The sequence below is a fragment of the Cherax quadricarinatus genome, chromosome 44, assembly GCF_038502225.1.
Source record: "Cherax quadricarinatus isolate ZL_2023a chromosome 44, ASM3850222v1, whole genome shotgun sequence".
NCBI lineage: Eukaryota > Metazoa > Arthropoda > Malacostraca > Decapoda > Parastacidae > Cherax > Cherax quadricarinatus.
In genome coordinates, this window is record NC_091335.1 from 14522582 (window position 1) to 14542441 (window position 19860).

A 19860-nucleotide genomic window follows, 5' to 3' on the forward strand; every position below is an offset into this window, starting at 1 on the left:
AAAAAGTCATTTGTCTCCACTCACTCCTATCTTTCACACTATAATTATCTATTTAAAGCTACAGCTGTAGAGATAGATTCATGGTATTTCTTCTTTAATATTTTGAGTTGTTAAATATTGATGAAGCAAGGGAGGCAGTGATTTCATGCATTGGCCAGGAAGGAATAACATCATTTAGGGGTGAAGAAGAGCTGGATGTGAGAATTGATGGAGGTGCATGAGGCACTGGGTAAAATGAAAGGGGGTAAAGTAGCTGGAATAGATGGGATCAAGATGAAAATGTTAAAAGCAAATGAGGATATAGTTTTGGAGTGGTTTGTACTTTTGTTCAATAAATATATGAAAGAAAGAAAGGTACCTAGAGACTGGCAAAGACTGCACATAGCTCCTTTGTATAAAGGAAAGGAAACAAGTATGTAAAAATTATAGGGGAAGAAGCCTGTTGAGTATACCAGGTTATTATTATTATTAACACACTGGCCGATTCCCACCAAGGCAGGGTGGCCCGAAAAAGAAAAACTTTCACCATCATTCACTCCATCACTATCTTGCCAGAAGGGTGCTTTACACTACAGTTTTTAAACTGCAACATTAACACCCCTCCCTCAGAGTGCAGGCACTGTACTTCCCATCTCCAGGACTCAAGTCCGGCCTGCCGGTTTCCCTGAACCCCTTCATAAATGTTACTTTGCTCACACTCCAACAGCACATCAAGTATTAAAAACCATTTATCTCCATTCACTCCTATCAAACACGCTCACGCATGCCTGCTGGAAGTCCAAGCCCCTCGCACACAAAACCTCCTTTACCCCCTCCCTCCAACCTTTCCTAGGCCGACCCCTACCCCGCCTTCCTTCCACTACAGACTGATACACTCTTGAAGTCATTCTGTTTCGCTCCATTCTCTCTACATGTCTGAACCACCTCAACAACCCTTCCTCAGCCCTCTGAACAACAGTTTTGGTAATCCTGCACCTCCTCCTAACTTCCAAACTACGAATTCTCTGCATTATATTCACACCACACATTGCCCTCAGACATGACATCTCCACTGCCTCCAGCCTTCTCCTCGCTGCAACATTCATCACCCATGCTTCACACCCATATAAGAGTGTTGGTAAAACTATACCAACTATACCAAGTGTATAATAGTTATTATTAAAAGAATTAACCCTTTGACTGTCGCAACCCCCAATCGTGAGGTGTCTCCTGGTGTTGCAAAATTTAAAAAAAAAAAATTATTTTTTCTTATGAAATGATAGAGAATCTTTTCCGATTGTAATGACACCAAAAAAACAAAATTTGATGGAAAACTGACGGAATTATGCTCTCGCGAAGTTAGCAGCCTCGGCGATATTTACAAATCGGCGATTTCGCCCACTTTGAGCCCTATTTTCGGCTAATTCCATTGTTCCAGTCGACCAAACTCATAGCTATTTCTTTAGAACTCCATTTTTTCTATCGATTGAGTACAAGAAACTGCCCATTTACCGATTTCAACTACCCAATAATGTCAGAAATTTGCAATTTGGCCAATTTCACGAAAATTAAAAAATATGAGAATTTCAAAATAAGGTCCAGAATGAACAATGCAGACATTCTTGGCTCTAAAATAACATTTTCTTTGTTCATCAGTCATGTCTCCAGGCCCCTCTGATATTACTCTTGCTTTCTATTTTGAATTTTTATTCAAACAAAAAATAGAAGACTTACTATTATGCAGACTACTGCAATATTGCAATAATTGTATAAATAATGTCAACCCATTCATGACTGCATATTAGAATGGCTAGTTGGACATTTATTGGACAATGACATAATTTGTTTACTTTTGAACATTGGCAAAAATCAAACATTTCCCCTACTTTGAGCTCCATTTCGAGGTTCTTTTTATAGTAAAATCAATCAAAATCACCTCTATTTCTATAACATGTTTTCCATGCTATCAAGTGAGACCAAGAAAATGAGAATACAACCATAAATACTATACGAAAATAGACCACAAAGTCGGCATTTTAACCCTTTCAGGGTCCGTCCCGTAGATCTACGGCTTTTTGGCGAGTGTCCAAACCGTAGATCTACGGCTTTTTGGTGAGTGTCCAAACCGTAGATCTACGCCAAAATTCTAGCGCCGTCAAATTTAGCGCGAAAGCGCTCACAGGCCTACATGTGAGAGAATGGGTCTGCGCCGTGGGTGTGCGCCGTAAACAAAAAATCTAGGTGCCTGCATAGCATTGTGGAAACGCCGGCTCAGTCACCCTTGTTCACCATGCCTCGTCGCAAGTCAGCTCTCACTCCCCGGAAAATTGGGACTCTCCTCTTCCTGTCTGATAGTTCTGACACTGATGGAAGTGCAAATGAAGACGAATTCTACGGCTTTGATAAGTTAGTGACCGAAAATAATGACCAGGATATCGATAATAGTGCAGAAAACCCTGACGATCCTCGACCTTCTACCTCTGGTGTGGGCACTCGTGACTCACGGTCGGGTGTTCCTAAACGTAAGAGAAAACTAATATTTTCGCGTGGCCAGGCCTCTGATTTCAGTAATGACGATGATTCTGACGTGGATTGTGATTTTATTGCGCTCGACGATCATTCGAGTAGCGATAGTGAGGAATCATATTCACCAGTGAAGCGTCGGTATGTTCGCCACCGCATGCGCTCGGGTAGTGTACCCTATGCTGTGCCCAGGGGACGGAGTACATCCCGGAGTACATCCCGTGGCCCTACACCCGTTTTAGGTAGTGATAGTGAGGATGATGTGGCTACACTTGGCATGGATGGGCCACAGACATCAGTGGATGGTGTTAGTGGTGCTGGTGATGGTAGTGGCACCGCCATGCGTGACTCACCGTGCCACGCGGGGACCCACGCTGCTGACTCGTCAGTTCAAGGACAAAGCGGAGCGTCAGCCACCAGCCCGCCACAACCACAACCACCCGTACAACCAGCCTATGATGTCCAGTATCCACCACAAAACCGTATGTGGGATTGGCAGCAAAATCCCAATTTTGTTCCCAAGCCTCACCACTTTGATGACTCTCAAAGTGGAATTCTACCTACCTGTCCCCTTGGAACCACGGCCAATGAACTGGAATTCTTTGAATTATTCTTTGACCAGCCATTGATGGAAATTATTGCCAGGGAAAATAATAAGTATTTTCAGTACACCATGGCAAATACGATCTTATCACCACAGTCAAGACTACACAGGTGGAAAGAGACGACTGTTGCAGAAATGTATTTGCTTTTTGCAACAATAATGCTTATGCCTCACGTCTATAAGCATAATATAAAAGCATACTGGTCCACAGATCGGCTAATTTCTACCCCATCCTTCAGTGAAATAATACCAGTGAACAGGTTTATCTTACTGTTACGTATGTTGCACTTCTCTGACAAAACCAGGCCTGACAGAAGTGACAGGTTATACAAGATTAGAAATGTTTTCATGTATCTCAAACAAAAGTTCAGGATATACTTTTATCCATTCAAGAATCTTGTAACTGACGAGTCTTTGATTTTGTTCAAAGGTAGACTGTCATTCAAGCAGTATATACCGAGCAAGAGGAACCGCTTTGGTATAAAATTGTTTGTACTCTGTGATTGTGACAGTGGCCTGGTGTTGGATATTGTTGTATACACGGGTAGTAAAACATTGAAAGATACCAAGATGTTATTGGGTATCTCAGGTGACGTAGTGAGAAACATGATGGCACCTTATCTTGGTAAGGGGCATACATTATATACCGATAACTGGTACACAAGCCCATTACTCAGTGATTTCATGCGAGTGAACAAGACAGATGTGTGTGGCACAGTGCGTTCTAATCGTAAACATATGCCCAGGCTCAACACAGGTGTTCGTGGTGATGACGTGCAGGTGTTTACTGCCAATGACATCATGGCATTATGGTGGCATGACAAACAAGATGTCACATTGTTGACAACCATTCACCGTAATGAAATGCAAGACAGTGGCAAAGTTGATCGAGTGACTAATGAACGTATTCGAAAACCAGTGTCAGTGATTGATTATACACAAAACATGCGCTTGGTTGACAAGTGTGACATGCAGATTGGTTTTGTTGACTGTGTTCGTAAGAGTTACAAGTGGTACATGAAACTTTTCTTCCATCTCATGGACATTTCAATGCTGAATGCATATAATATTACCAAATAAAGACTGGTAACAGACCACCGTATGGTGAATTTTGTTTGTCTGTTGTCAGACAACTCATAGTGAAGTACCAGGTAACAACACCTGCAATACAACATGGTCCTCGAATTCATCACGATATACCCAAGCGTTTGAGGAGAGAAGGTGATCATTTCATAATACAGCTTCCTTCAACTCAAAAGAAATTTGCTCAGAAGAGATGCATTGTCTGTGCACAAACAAAACGACGGCAACAAAGACGCAAAGACACTCGGTTTATGTGCGAGGAATGTAAGGTGCCTCTGTGCATGGTGCCTTGTTTCAAGGAGTTCCACAAGCTCCAGCAGTTCTAAAACCATGTCCACTGATTGTAAATATGTAAATATATGATAGAACATTAGTATTATACAATATTTGTGCATGTTTATTGTAATAAACAACAGTGGTAAACAATAATATGATAATAACTTTAGTGCGGTTATTGTGTTCAATACAGAGAGTTTATATATATCAATTATATACAGTATTGGTCTCTCAGGCCCCAAATGTTAGTAGGAATAGAAAAAAATTGGAAAAGAAAAGAAAAAACAACTAAAACAACAAAATAATATAATACCCGTATGTGGAATTCGTCGATGTTGCCACCACCACATCATTTTCTATAAACTTCTTGGCACTGTATCTCGGTAAGTACTGATCAGATTCTAATTTTTTTTGTTTTATTACCTTCACAAAAATATGCTCTTTAATTCTGTAAGAAAAAATAATTTTTTTTTTTTTTTTCAAAATTTCTTGGACACTGGTGCGTGACTTCAGATTTTGGCCTTGGACCCTGAAAGGGTTAATTAAAAAAAATGGTCGGAGTTTTTTTTTTCTCATTATGCACTGCATGCTCCAGGATTTTTTTTTTTATGGTGCACACTGACCACACAGACCCATTCTCTCACATGTGGGCCTACCAGCTTTCTCCTGCTTGATTTGAAGCCGCTAGAATTTATGAGTATATATACGTCACACACGATACCTCGTAAGACATATATATACGGCCGCGACAGTCAAAGGGTTAAGGGTAAGACTCAGCGAGGTCACTGGTATGGTAAATAAGAAAAAGCCAAACTAACTTTTTTAGGCAGTGGTATCTCTCTCTCTCTCTCTCTCTCTCTCTCTTGTTCTATTTTTAAATAACAAAATAATGCTAGTGATATCCAATATTTTCAAAACTAAAGCTTACTGTGTCATATATTTGTCTAAGTGAAGTTTTTTTTTTTCAAATTCCCTTTTCAATTACTTGTGTATCTCTTAATCTTCTTTGAAGAGCCAGATATAATGATATAGCAATTTCTAGTTTACTTTTTTTTAGTTTACTCACAAAACTGGTGCACAGTCTGGAAATTCAGCAGCAAGCAAAGATCAGTATTGGTGTAAACAAAAGGCACCATGGTGTAATGTTTGAAGTTGGGATAATGTACTACTGTGTGTCTAATCTTGTTTTTTAAGTCACTGTCTCTTACTATCCCTTCAATGGGTAAACTCTGATGTTGGTGAAGGGATCTTGATCAAAGGAAGTGGATACCCTTCACTTTCCATTGATAAAATATGATTACTTCCCATTCCCCAGGCACTGAATGACCTTTAAGTAGTTAGCCATTTCCCATGAATATACTACAGCAAGGTTACTCTTCTTTACAATTTTTATGGTCTCTGATTCATGAATCTCTTAATTTTAGTTTGGCCTCAGTCTCAGCACGAACTGATATATTCTTTATTTCATGCTGAGAGTGCTATTTCCATAGGAATTATATATCACCTTGGGGAATGGGAAGTAATCAGATTTAATCCAAGGAGAGGCCAGCTCCACTTTATTGTATTAAGAGCCCTTCACCAGCATTAATCCATCTCCACTGAAGGGAGTTTCAGCAAGAAATAATTGCTTCACTCCACCACTTAAATTCCCCAAAAGATCCTCCACTTGCCAAGTACTGTATATAAGCACACTTATTTCTGTCCTTACTGGTATACATTAAAGTATGCATATAGTCATGAGAACACAGTGGGACCTCAACTTACAAGTTTAATCCGTTCTGTGACCTAGCTCGTAACTCAATTTGCTCGTATATCAAATCAATTTTCCTCATTTAAATTAACTGAAATGAAATTAATCAGTTCCAGTGGAATTCCTGCTCTCGGGAGGCAGGACAAAATACTTAAATATAACGCTAATATCAATTCTACAGCTTATTTATCTATCACAATTGATGTAATATGACATAATAAACAATATAAATAACAAAAACATGATATATACTGTAGAATGAATAAAATAGGCCATAATATGGGGAATGGTGGCAGAGCCTCCCACTCCCCCACTGACCACATCTTCCCCTTCTTCCCTTTCTGAAAACAGTGTTTGTGAGGCTAACTGCACTTGATCACTAGTTTCATAAGGAAAACACTGAAACAATGTATTTATAAATAAGAAATATTGTATAAAAACATAATGGAGAATGTAAAAAAATAAACTGTTTTATAAAGTGTAGGTACGCTGGGAGAGGTGGAGGTTAGAAAAGATAGGTTACTTGCCACACTTGCACACCTCACTCGTGTTTATCTATGATTTCATGCTTTAATTCAATGGACATCATCCTCTTTTTCTTCTCAGCACTGTCCTTTGCACTTACTTTCTTAGGACTTATCGTTAGAAAAAAGAAATTTGGCAAAATAACTGTACAAAATGCAAGCCAACAGGTAAACAGTGCACTGTGCCAACTAGTGGTGGCATTCTGAAGCTCCTCATTATTATTATTATTTTTTTTTTTTTTTCAACAAGTCGGCCGTCTCCCACCGAGGCAGGGTGACCCAAAAAAGAAAGAAAATCCCCAAAAAGAAAATACTTTCATCATCATTCAACACTTTCACCACACTCGCACATTATCACTGTTTTTGCAGAGGTGCTCAGAATACAACAGTCTAGAAGTATACACATATAAAGATACACAACATATCCTTCCAAACTGCCAATATCCCAAACCCCTCCTTTAAAGTGCAGGCATTGTACTTCCCATTTCCAGGACTCAAGTCCGACTATATGAAAATATCCGGTTTCCCTGAATCCCTTCACTAAATATTACCCTGCTCACACTCCAACAGATCGTCAGGTCCCAAGTACCATTCGTCTCCATTCACTCCTATCTAACACGCTCATGCACGCTTGCTGGAAGTCCAAGCCCCTTGCCCACAAAACCTCCTTTACCCCCTCTCTCCAACCCTTTCGAGGACGACCCCTACCCCGCCTTCCTTCCCCTATAGATTTATATGCTTTCCATGTCATTCTACTTTGATCCATTCTCTCTAAATGACCAAACCACCTCAACAACCCCTCTTCTGCCCTCTGACTAATACTTTTATTAACTCCACACCTTCTCCTAATTTCCACACTCCGAATTTTCTGCATAATATTTACACCACACATTGCCCTTAAACAGGACATCTCCACTGCCTCCAACCGTCTCCTCGCTGCTGCATTTACCACCCAAGCTTCACACCCATATAAGAGTGTTGGTACTACTATACTTTCATACATTCCCTTCTTTGCCTCCATAGATAACGTTTTTTGACTCCACATATACCTCAACGCACCACTCACCTTTTTTCCCTCATCAATTCTATAATTAACCTCATCCTTCATAAATCCATCCGCCGACACGTCAACTCCCAAGTATCTGAAAACATTCACTTCTTCCATACTCCTCCTCCCCAATTTGATATCCAATTTTTCTTTATCTAAATCATTTGACACCCTCATCACCTTACTCTTTTCTATGTTCACTTTCAACTTTCTACCTTTACACACATTCCCAAACTCATCCACTAACCTTTGCAATTTTTCTTTAGAATCTCCCATAAGCACAGTATCATCAGCAAAAAGTAACTGTGTCAATTCCCATTTTGAATTTGATTCCCCATAATTTAATCCCACCCCTCTCCCGAACACCCTAGTATTTACTTCTTTTACAACCCCATCTATAAATATATTAAACAACCATGGTGACATTACACATCCCTGTCTAAGACCTACTTTTACCGGGAAGTATTCTCCCTCTCTTCTACACACCCTAACCTGAGCTTCACTATCCTCATAAAAGCTCTTTACAGCATTTAGAAACTTACCACCTATTCCATATACTTGCAACATCTGCCACATTGCTCCTCTATCCACTCTATCATATGCCTTTTCTAAATCCATAAATGCAATAAAAACTTCCCTACCTTTATCTAAATACTGTTCACATATATGCTTCAATGTAAACACTTGATCTACACATCCCCTACCCACTCTGAAGCCTCCCTGCTCATCCGCAGTCCTACATTCTGTCTTACCTCTAATTCTTTCAATTATAACCCTACCGTATACTTTTCCTGGCATACTCAGTAAACTTATTCCTCTATAATTTTTACAATCTCTTTTGTCCCCTTTCCCTTTATATAAAGGGACTATACATGCTCTCTGCCAATCCCTAGGTACCTTCCCCTCTTTCATACATTTATTAAACAAAAATACCAACCACTCCAACACTATATCCCCCCCTGCTTTTAACATTTCTGTCATGATCCCATCAGTTCCAGCTGCTTTACCCCCTTTCATTCTACGTAATGCCTCACGTACCTCCACCACACTTACATTCTGCTCTTCTTCACTCCTAAAACATGGTATACCTCCCTGGCCAATGCATGAAATTACCGCCTCCCTTTCTTCCTCAACATTTAAAAGTTCCTCAAAATATTCTCGCCATCTACCTAATACCTCCCTCTCCCCATCTACTAACTCCCCTACTCTGTTTTTAACTGACAAATCCATACTTTCCCTAGGCTTTCCTAACTTGTTTAACTCACTCCAAAATTTTTTCTTATTTTCATTAAAATTTCTTGACAGTGCCTCTCCCACTCTATCATCTGCTCTCCTTTTGCACTCTCTCACCACTCTCTTCACCTTTCTTTTACTCTCCATATACTCTGCTCTTCTTATAACACTTCTGCTTTGTAAAAACCTCTCATAAGCTACCTTTTTCTCTTTTATCACACCCTTTACTTCATCATTCCACCAATCACTCCTCTTTCCTCCTGCCCCCACCCTCCTATAACCACAAACTTCTGCCCCACATTCTAATACTGCATTTTTAAAACTATTCCAACCCTCTTCAACCCCCCCCCTACTACTCATCTTTGCACTAGCCCACCTTTCTGCCAATAGTCGCTTATATCTCGCCCGAACTTCCTCCTCCCTTAGTTTATACACTTTCACCTCCCTCTTACTTGTTGTTGCCACCTTCTACCTCTTACTCTAACTGTAGCTACAACTAAATAATGATCCAATATATCAATTGCCCCTCTATAAGCATGTACATCCTGGAGCCTACCCATCAACCTTTTATCCACCAATATTATTATTATTAATTTAGGGAACTGGAGCACAGCTCCAATTCCCTAGATCAAGAGCCCCTTACCAACATCAAGGAACCTTGATGAAATACCATGCTTTTGGGAAATACAATGCCTGCACTTTAAAGGAGGGGTTTGGGATATTGACAGTTTGGAGGGATATGTTGTGTATCTTTATACATATATGCTTCTAAACTGTTGTGCTCTGAGCACCTCTGCAAAAACAGTGATTATGTATGAATGAGGTGTAAGTGTTGAATGATGATGAAAGTATTTTCTTTATGGGGATTTTCTTTACGGAGTTTTTCTTACTTTTTGGGTCACCTTGCCTCGGTGGGAGATGGCCAACTTGTTAAAAAAAAATAATTATAATAATAATAATAATGAGGAGCTTCAGAATGCTGCCACTAGTTGGCACAGTCCACTGTCTACATGTCTGCTTGTGTTTTGTACATTTTTTTTTTTTTTAACAAATCAGCTGTCTCCCATCGAGGCAGGATGACCCAAAAAGAAAGAAAATCCCCAAAAAGAAAATACTTTCATCATCATTCAACACTTTCACTTCACCCACACATAATTACTGTTTTTGCAGAGGTGCTCAGAATACAACAGTTTAGAAGCATATACATATAAGGAATACACAACATATCCCTCCAAACTGCCAATATCCCAAACCTCTCCTTTAAAGTGCAGGCATTGCACTTCCTATTTCCAGGACTCAAGTCCGGCTATATAAAATAACCGGTTTCCCTGAATCCTTTCACTAAATATTACCTTGCTCACTATCCAACAGCTCATCAGGTCCCAAATACCATTCATCTTCATTCACTCCTATCTAACATGCTCACGCATGCTTGCTGGAAGTCCAAGCCCCTCTCCCACAAAACCTCCTTTACCCCCTCTCTCCAACCCTTTCCAGGATGGCCCCTAACCCGCTTTCCTTCCCCTACAGATTTATACGCTCTCCATGTCATTCTACTTTGATCCATGCTCTCTAAATGACCAAACCACCTCAACAACCCCTCTTCAGCCCTCTGACTAATACTTTTATTAACTCCACACCTACTCCTAATTTCCACACTCTGAATTTTCTGCATAATACAGTATTTACACCACACATTGCCCTTAGACAGGACATCTCCACTGCCTCCAACTGCCGCCTCACTGCAGCATTTACAACCCAAGCTTCACACCCATATAAGAGTGCTGGTATCACTATACTTTCATGCATTCCCTTCTTTGCCTCCATAGATAACGTTGTTTGTCTCCAGATATACCTCAACGCACCACTCACCTTTTTTTCTCTCATCAACTTTATGATTAACCTCATCCTTCATAAATCCATCTGCTGATACGTCAACTCCCAAATATCTGAAAACATTCACTTCTTCCATACAGTTATTTTGCCAAATTTCTCTTTTCTAACCATGAGTCCTAAGAAAGTAAGTGCAAAGGACAGTGCTGAGAAGAAAAAGAGGATGATGTCCATGGAATTAAAGCATGAAATCATAGATAAACACAAGCGAGGTGTGTGGGTTGTGGGTTGAGCGGGAAGCTTGCTTGTAACTTGGATTTTGGCTCATAACTCAGAGCAAAAAATCGACTGAGGGACAGCTTGTATCTCGAAAAACTCGTATGTTGGGGCACTTGTAAGTCAAGGTTCCACTGTACTTTTCCTGTGTAAATGTTACACTAGTAACTGATGCTACTTACTCCTATACATTTAACTATTTAGCATCTTGAATGATAAAACACTAAGATTTTTCTTTTTACCACCCTGCTCAACTCCCACCAAGATAATGCAACCCAAAGAATGAAACACATTCACCATGGTTTAATCAATAGCTGTTCTATAAAAAAAGAATGTGGACATCATACTTCAAATGACTCTCCTAACCTCAACATCCTCTCACAAAATACCAACAAAATTATATTTTACCAAGTATTCTAGAACAGTCAAATTTCCCAAGTCCTCTGAGAGTGTCTTGAGATTATTATGGTCGAGCTGAAGAGATCTTAAATCAGGAAGAAGGAATACGCCTGCTGGGAGTTCTTCAAGACGATTGTGACTAAGATTCAAGCGGTGAAGGCATGTTAGTTCCCCAAAAGTTGATGGCAGAGTTGTCAGACAATTATCTGAAAGCTAAAATATTACACATGAAAAATTCAGAATGTGTATACCAAATTATTCCAGCCCTGACCTGTACATTAATTTTATAAAAGTACATTCTCCGGGATCACATCCTAAAATAGACTACTTACTTACATGTTTGAAGTTTAATGAAACAATGACAGGTTACATTACAGTATACAGTAGGCAAATATATGAAGATCTTATGTTACAGCATTTTCATTTTGTATAGTTTCTGAACCTGAATGATATACTTAGCATCAAAGAGGCGCTAGTTTAAAATCAATTCAAAGATATAGTTTGCATGAATGCAATGATGTGTAATAAATCATAAAATTAAAAAATATTTTTATATCTAACATCACTTTCTTATACAGGTTGACCATCACTAATCCAGCACCATCGGGACCTGTAGGGTGCCAAATTAGTGATTTTGCTGGATTACAGAGTGGTTAAGTTAGAATACACTTAACCTAACGGCATTATTTATGCACTGGCGATTTCACCCACTTTACGCCCTATTTTTGGCCCATTCCAATGTTCCAGCCTACCAAACTCAAAGCTATTTCACTAGTATTTCTTCTATTTTGTCGATTGAGTACAAGAAACCACCCATTTACCTATTTCAACTACCCAATAAAGTGATCAGAAATCAGTAATTTAGACAATTTCACACAAATTTCAAGAGATACCAATTTCAAAATAGGGTTCAGAATAAACAATGCAGACATTCCTGGCACTGAATAACATTTTCTCTGTTAATTAGTCACGTCTCCAGGCCCCTCTTATATTACGCCTGCTTTCCTTTTTAAAGTTTTATTCACACAAAAAATAGAAGATTTACTGTTATGTACACTACTGCATTATTGTAATAATTGTATAAATAATGTCAACCCATTTGTGACTGCATATTAGACTAACCAGTTGGACATGTATTGGACTGTGATGTCATTTGTTTATTCTTGAACATCGGAAAAATTGAACATTTCCACTACTTTGAGCTCAAATCCAAGATACTTTCCATCATGAAACCAATCAAAATCATATCTATTTCAATAATATATCTTCCATTCTATTAAATGAGACCAGAAAAATGAGAATACAACCACAAAAACCATACGAAAATACACCACAAAGTCGGTTTTACAGCAAAAATGTGGTTGCAATTTTTTCTCATTATTCACTGTGTGCTGTAGGATTTTTTTTATATAGTACACACATACCACACAGACCTATTCTCTCATATGTAGGTCTAAATTTACCAGTCACAGCTTATCTGAGTGAGCTGAGCTCATGGCGACCGACAGTGGCTTCAAAGCTACCTGATCTTGTCTGGACAATGTATGGTGTATGTGCTTTACACAACGAGAAGCATTTCTTTTATTCATTAGAAGCATGGATAGGGCTAAAAGTGAGCAGATTATAACAAAAAATGGAAAAAAAGAAACTGGAATGACTTATGAAGCAGGTGCCACCAAACAGTAAGGGCATGTTGGTGTGGTGACCCCGGAAATTTGAAATTATACCAGCCAAAGTTAGTGCCGGATTACTGATGGAACCGGATTGTTGATTGCCAGATTAGTGATGGCGGACCTGTACCAAATAGCCTTTAATGCATATTATGTATCTCCACAAAAATGAAAACTTATATCAAATACTATCCTATTATTTCAATCCTTTGCAACTTTTATCAGGACTAAAACTCTACACACTGACAACACAAAATGGGATGCAAAATCTTTTTCACATTATGATCAACACTTGTATGCATTGTGTAGTTAACCTATCAGTAAATGCCAATATAAAATTATTGGAGCTTCATGATGTACTACACAGCAGTTCTTAGAACTCCAAGAATCAGTATTACCAGAAACTTGTACTAACAATTAAAAAGTACTTAAGGAAAGAGCCACTAATTTACACTAACCTGGAAAGAACTGGTGAATGGATATCCAATATCATGGAAACATATTGCAAAGTATGTCATACACTTGCCAACTTTTATTGCTAAACACTTTATTCATGTACAGAAATTAAAGTTTGCCATTCTCTAAGCCCAGATAATGGTTTTTCTTTTTTACCATATCAGTCATCTCACACCAAACTAAGGTTACCCCAAAAAAGGAAATAATATCACCATCATTCAGTCAACAGATGTTTTGGCAGAAGTATACAGACATTACAATTCAGACAACCCTTCAACAGCAACATCCCTACCCCTCCTTCAGAAAGCAGGCACCATACATGCTGTTTCCACAACTAAAGTCTAGATAACCAATTTTCATGAATTCCTTCATAAATGTTACCCTCTTCACACTTCAACAACACATCAAACCCTAAAACAATTTGTCTCCCTTACTCTGGATCTAACATGTTCACACATCCCTGCTGGATACTCAACTTTCTACCACTTAGAATCTTCTTCCACTCCATCCAACCCTTCCTTGGATGATCCCTACATCTCCTTCCCTCTACCCCAGATTTACACCATCTTCACTATCCAATTTTTCTTCATCTTTTTTAAACATCTTAACCACCTCAACAACCCCTCCTCTACATTTTGAAATACACCTTTTGTAATCCTACACTGTCTTCAAATTTCTGTGCACCCATTTCTCTGCTTAACCCTTTCAGGGTCCAAAGGCCAAATTTCAAAGTGCACACCAGGGTCCAAGAATTTTCAAAAAATTATTTTGTTATTTTTTCTTATGAAATGGTAGAGAATCTTTTTCTGAAGGTAATAAAACGAAAAGTGCAAAATTTGATGGAAAATTGACGAAATTATACTCTCGCGAATTTTGATGTGTCAGCGATATTTACACATCGGCAACTTTGACTCCCATTTTAGGCCAATTACTTTATTCCAGTCGACCAAATTCTTAGCTATTTCACTAATATTACTTCTATTCTATCAAGTGAGCACAAGAAATCGCCATCTCATCTGTTTCAAGTACAAAATAAAGTGATTGGAAATTGGTAATTTGGCCAATTTAGTGCAAAGTTAAAATATTCCAATTTCAAAATAGGGTACAGAATAAACAATGCAGGCATTCCTGGCACTAAACTAACATTTCCTCTGTTCATTAGTTATGTTTCCAGGCTTTACAAATGAATTCCATTTTCATTTTTAATTCACATAGTGAATTTTCTTCAAACCAAAAAATGGAAGATTTACTGTCATGCAATATTGTAATAATTGTATAAATAATATCAGCACATTTGTGAACGTATATTAGATGCACCAGCTGGCATTTATTAGATGTGTGAGGCCATTTGTTTACTCTTGAACATCGGCAAAAATTTAACATTTCTGCTAATTTGAGCTCAGTTTCAAGCAAGCCATTTTTCAGTACTAAAACAAATCAAAGTCATCTCTGTTTCTGTAATATTTTGTCCATTCTATCAAATGGGACCAAGAAATCGCAAATACAACTATAAAAAACATACGAAAAAACACTGCAAAGTTGCTGTTTTAATAAAAAATTACGGTCTCAGTTTTTTTCTCTCATTATGCACTGTGTGCTGCAGGATTTGTTTTATGTGGTGCACACATACCACATAGATGTATTCTCTCATATCTAGGCCCAAATTTACCGCTTACAGTGTATCAGAGTGAGCTGAGCTCATGACGTAGATCTACGGTTTGGACCTTCAACGTAAATCCGTAGATCTACGGCACGGACCCTCAAGGGGTTAATATTGGCACCACACATTGCTCTCAGACACATCTCCACTGTCTCCAGTCTCCTCACTGCAAGTTTTAAAGACTATGCCTCAAATCTATATAAAAGGGTTAGCACCAATATACTCTATTACAAAACACATTCACTTCCTCCATACTCTCTCCCTCCAATCTAATATCCAGTAAATTATTGTCTAATTTTTTTGTTATTCCTATCACCTTGCTCTTTTCTATGTTCACTTTTAATTTTCTTCTTTTACACACCTTCCCAATTCTTGCAATAACCTTCTGTAAAGGACTGTGTCACTGAGAAATAGTAACTCTACAATGCTCACTATACATCAAACTCATTACCTTTCAGTCCTTCACCTTTACCCTCCCAACACCCCTACCATTCACTTTTTTTTTTTTTTTTTTTGCAACCCATTCTATAAATATATTTAACAACCATGATGATATAACACATCCCAGTCTAAGGCCCTTTTAATGGAAAATAATTCCCTTCTGAAAACAGTTTCTTTCTTTCATACATATCCTAACCTCAGCTTCACTTTCTCTATAAAACTATTTACTCCTTTTCGTACCTACTACCTATTCCATACATCTGCAACACTGCCCCCCCATTATATGCCTGTTCTAATCCATAATCTAAGTATGTACTGTTCACCAACAATTCAAAGTCAACAAATGATCTACACATCCACTACCCTTCTTCAATCTAACTTCCTGCTCCATTCTTAACTTTTTCAATAATAATTCCACTGTACACTTTACGTGGTTCACTCAATAGGCTTCTTTTCCTATAATTCATACTCTCTCTTTTATCCCCATTTTCCATATAGTGTACACTTAAAATACCCCAAAACTGAAAAATCATGCTGAATACTCCAACTTAATTTTCAAATAAGGAATGAATTAAAGCTAATTAAGAAATTGTCTTACATCTAAAACCTGAAGAGAAAGGAGATTGCTTATCTTCTGAGATATGCTGCTAAGACGATTTGATGAAAGATAAAGCCGGGTAAGGTCTGTTTGCTCCCACCAGCGGTCATCTTCATTGCCATCCATTGTCATATTCATTGTCAACTTCTTTGCCTCTTCCGCATCCATCTCATGAATATGATACACCTTATCAGGCACTGGAAAAAAAAATATTTTACCCACATGCAATGCAATAAACTCTTGATTTAATAGACCTCATTTTAATGTACAATGCTTCAGAAATATGGGACAAAATCTGCTGGGTTAAATGATTTGGAAACACTGGACAAAGTCCACTGGTTACAGAACTGTCTTTTACTTATCAACCACACTCACTATCAAGGATTTACTACCATAATTTAGCCTTACAGATATTTAGAAATCTCTAAAAGATACACTCACAACTTCAAATTATTCTTCATCAGCTTCATTTAATTTTTAAATTGTAGTCAAAATGGGATTTGAGGTGTAACCTCAAATCCCAGTACCCCCCCCCTTTTTTTTTTTGCAAATTTCTTTTTCATGTACGATAGAAAATATCAAATATATTAATATCATACACCAATAAAAATATTGGCAGTTTGGAGGGATATGTTGTGTATCTCTATACGTATATGCTTCTAAGCTGTTGTATTCTGAGCACCTCTGCAAAAGCAGTGATAATGTGTGAGTGTTTACCTGGAGTTTACCTGGAGAGAGTTTCGGGGGTCAACGCCCCCGCGGCCCGGTCTGAGACCAGGCCTCCTGGTGGATCAGAGCCTGATCAACCAGGCTGTTGCTGCTGGCTGCACGCAAACCAACATACGAGCCACAGCCCGGCTGATCCGGAACTGACTTTAGGTGCTTGTCCAGTGCCAGCTTGAAGACTGCCAGGGGTCTGTTGGTAATCCCCCTTATGTGTGCTGGGAGGCAGTTGAACAGTCTCGGGCCCCTGACACTTATTGTATGGTCTCTTAACGTGCTAGTGACACCCCTGCTTTTCATTGGGGGGATGGTGCATCGTCTGCCAAGTCTTTTGCTTTCGTAGTGGGTGATTTTCGTGTGCAAGTTCGGTACTAGTCCCTCTAGGATTTTCCAGGTGTATATAATCATGTATCTCTCCCTCCTGCGTTCCAGGGAATACAGGTTTAGGAACCTCAAGCGCTCCCAATAATTGAGGTGTTTTATCTCCGTTATGCGGGCCGTGAAAGTTCTCTGTACATTTTCTAGGTCGGCAATTTCACCTGCCTTGAAAGGTGCTGTTAGTGTGCAGCAATATTCCAGCCTAGATAGAACAAGTGACCTGAAGAGTGTCATCATGGGCTTGGCCTCCCTAGTTTTGAAGGTTCTCATTATCCATCCTGTCATTTTTCTAGCAGATGCGATTGATACAATGTTATGGTCCTTGAAGGTGAGATCCTCCGACATGATCACTCCCAGGTCTTTGACGTTGGTGTTTCGCTCTATTTTGTGGCCAGAATTTGTTTTGTACTCTGATGAAGATTTAATTTCCTCATGTTTACCATATCTGAGTAATTGAAATTTCTCATCGTTGAACTTCATATTGTTTTCTGCAGCCCACTGAAAGATTTGGTTGATGTCTGCCTGGAGCTTTGCAGTGTCTGCAATGGAAGACACTGTCATGCAGATTCGGGTGTCATCTGCAAAGGAAGACACGGTGCTGTGGCTGACATCCTTGTCTATGTCGGATATAAGGATGAGGAACAAGATGGGAGCGAGTACTGTGCCTTGTGGAACAGAGCTTTTCACCGTAGCTGCCTCGGACTTTACTCTGTTGACGACTACTCTCTGTGTTCTGTTAGTGAGGAAATTATAGATCCATCGACCGACTTTTCCTGTTATTCCTTTAGCACCCATTTTGTGCGCTATTACGCCATGGTCACACTTGTCGAAGGCTTTTGCAAAGTCTGTATATATTACATCTGCATTCTTTTTGTCTTCTAGTGCATTTAGGACCTTGTCGTAGTGGTCCAATAGTTGAGACAGACAGGAGCGACCTGTTCTAAACCCATGTTGCCCTGGGTTGTGTAACTGATGGGTTTCTAGATGCGTGGTGATCTTGCTTCTTAGGACCCTTTCAAAGATTTTTATGATATGGGATGTTAGTGCTATTGGTCTGTAGTTCTTTGCTGTTGCTTTACTGCCCCCTTTGTGGAGTGGCGCTATGTCTGTTGTTTTTAGTAACTGTGGGACGACCCCCGTGTCCATGCTCCCTCTCCATAGGATGGAAAAGGCTCGTGATAGGGGCTTCTTGCAGTTCTTGATGAACACAGAGTTCCATGAGTCTGGCCCTGGGGCAGAGTGCATGGGCATGTCATTTATCGCCTGTTCGAAGTCATTTGGCGTCAGGATAACATCGGATAGGCTTGTGTTAATCAAATTTTGTGGCTCTCTCATAAAAAATTCATTTTGATCTTCGACTCTCAGTCTGGTTAGCGGCTTGCTAAAAACTGAGTCATATTGGGACTTGAGTAGCTCACTCATTTCCTTGTTGTCATCTGTGTAGGACCCATCTTGTTTAAGTAGGGGCCCAATACTGGACGTTGTTCTCGATTTTGATTTGGCATAGGAGAAGAAATACTTTGGGTTTCTTTCGATTTCATTTATGGCTTTTAGTTCTTCCCGCGATTCCTGACTCCTAAAGGATTCTTTTAGCTTAAGTTCGATGCTTGCTATTTCTCTGACCAGTGTCTCCCTACGCATTTCAGATATATTGACCTCTTTTAGCCGCTCTGTTATTCTTTTCCGTCGCCTGTAAAGGGAGCGCCTGTCTCTTTCTGTTTTACATCTACTCCTCCTTTTTCTTAGAGGAATAAGCCTTGTGCATACATCGAGTGCTACCGAGTTAATCTGTTCTAGGCATAAGTTGGGGTCTGTGTTGCTTAGTATATCTTCCCAGCTTATATCGGTTAGGACTTGGTTTACTTGGTCCCACTTTATGTTTTTGTTATTGAAGTTGAATTTGGTGAATGCTCCCTCGTGACTAATCTCATTATGTCGGTCTGGGGCTCCGCGCATACATGACTGAACCTCAATTATGTTGTGATCTGAGTGAAAGTGTTGAATGATGATGAAAGTATTTTCTTTTTGGGGATTTTCTTTCTTTTTTTTGGGTCACCCTGCCTCGGTGGGAGACGACCGACTTGTTGAAAAAAAAAAAAAAAAAAAAAAAAAAAAATAAAAATACAAAGGAATAATTCAGAGGGCCGAGGAGGAACTGAGGTAGTTTGGGTATTTAGAGAAGATGGAGTAGAATACAATGACTAAGGTGTACAAAGTAGGGGTGAAAGGAAAGAGAGGTAGGGGATGTCCCAGGAAGGGTTGGAGGGAAGGGGTAAAGGAGGTTTAGAGTACTCGGGGCTTTAGCATCTAGCATGCTTGTTTGAGCCTTGGATGGAGATGGTCAGTGTGGTAAAAAAAGTATATATATACAGTTTTCATGGCTTAATTTGCAACTGAAGTGTGAAG

The 19860-nt window shown here is 39.2% G+C and overlaps 1 protein-coding gene across 10 annotated transcripts in view; it reads right to left on the minus strand.

Annotated features, from left to right (window-relative positions):
- LOC128697460 (leucine-rich repeat-containing protein 40) overlaps positions 1 to 19860 on the minus strand; it is a 75703-nt gene that overhangs the window by 31494 nt on the left and 24349 nt on the right. For all 10 annotated transcript variants that reach the window (XM_053789148.2, XM_053789152.2, XM_053789156.2 and 7 more), the window contains 2 exons: positions 16354 to 16550; positions 11538 to 11741 (listed from right to left, as the gene is read on the minus strand). In XM_053789148.2, the coding sequence (XP_053645123.1) occupies positions 11538 to 11741; positions 16354 to 16550 (401 nt within the window). The remainder of the gene's footprint in view (positions 1 to 11537; positions 11742 to 16353; positions 16551 to 19860) is intronic.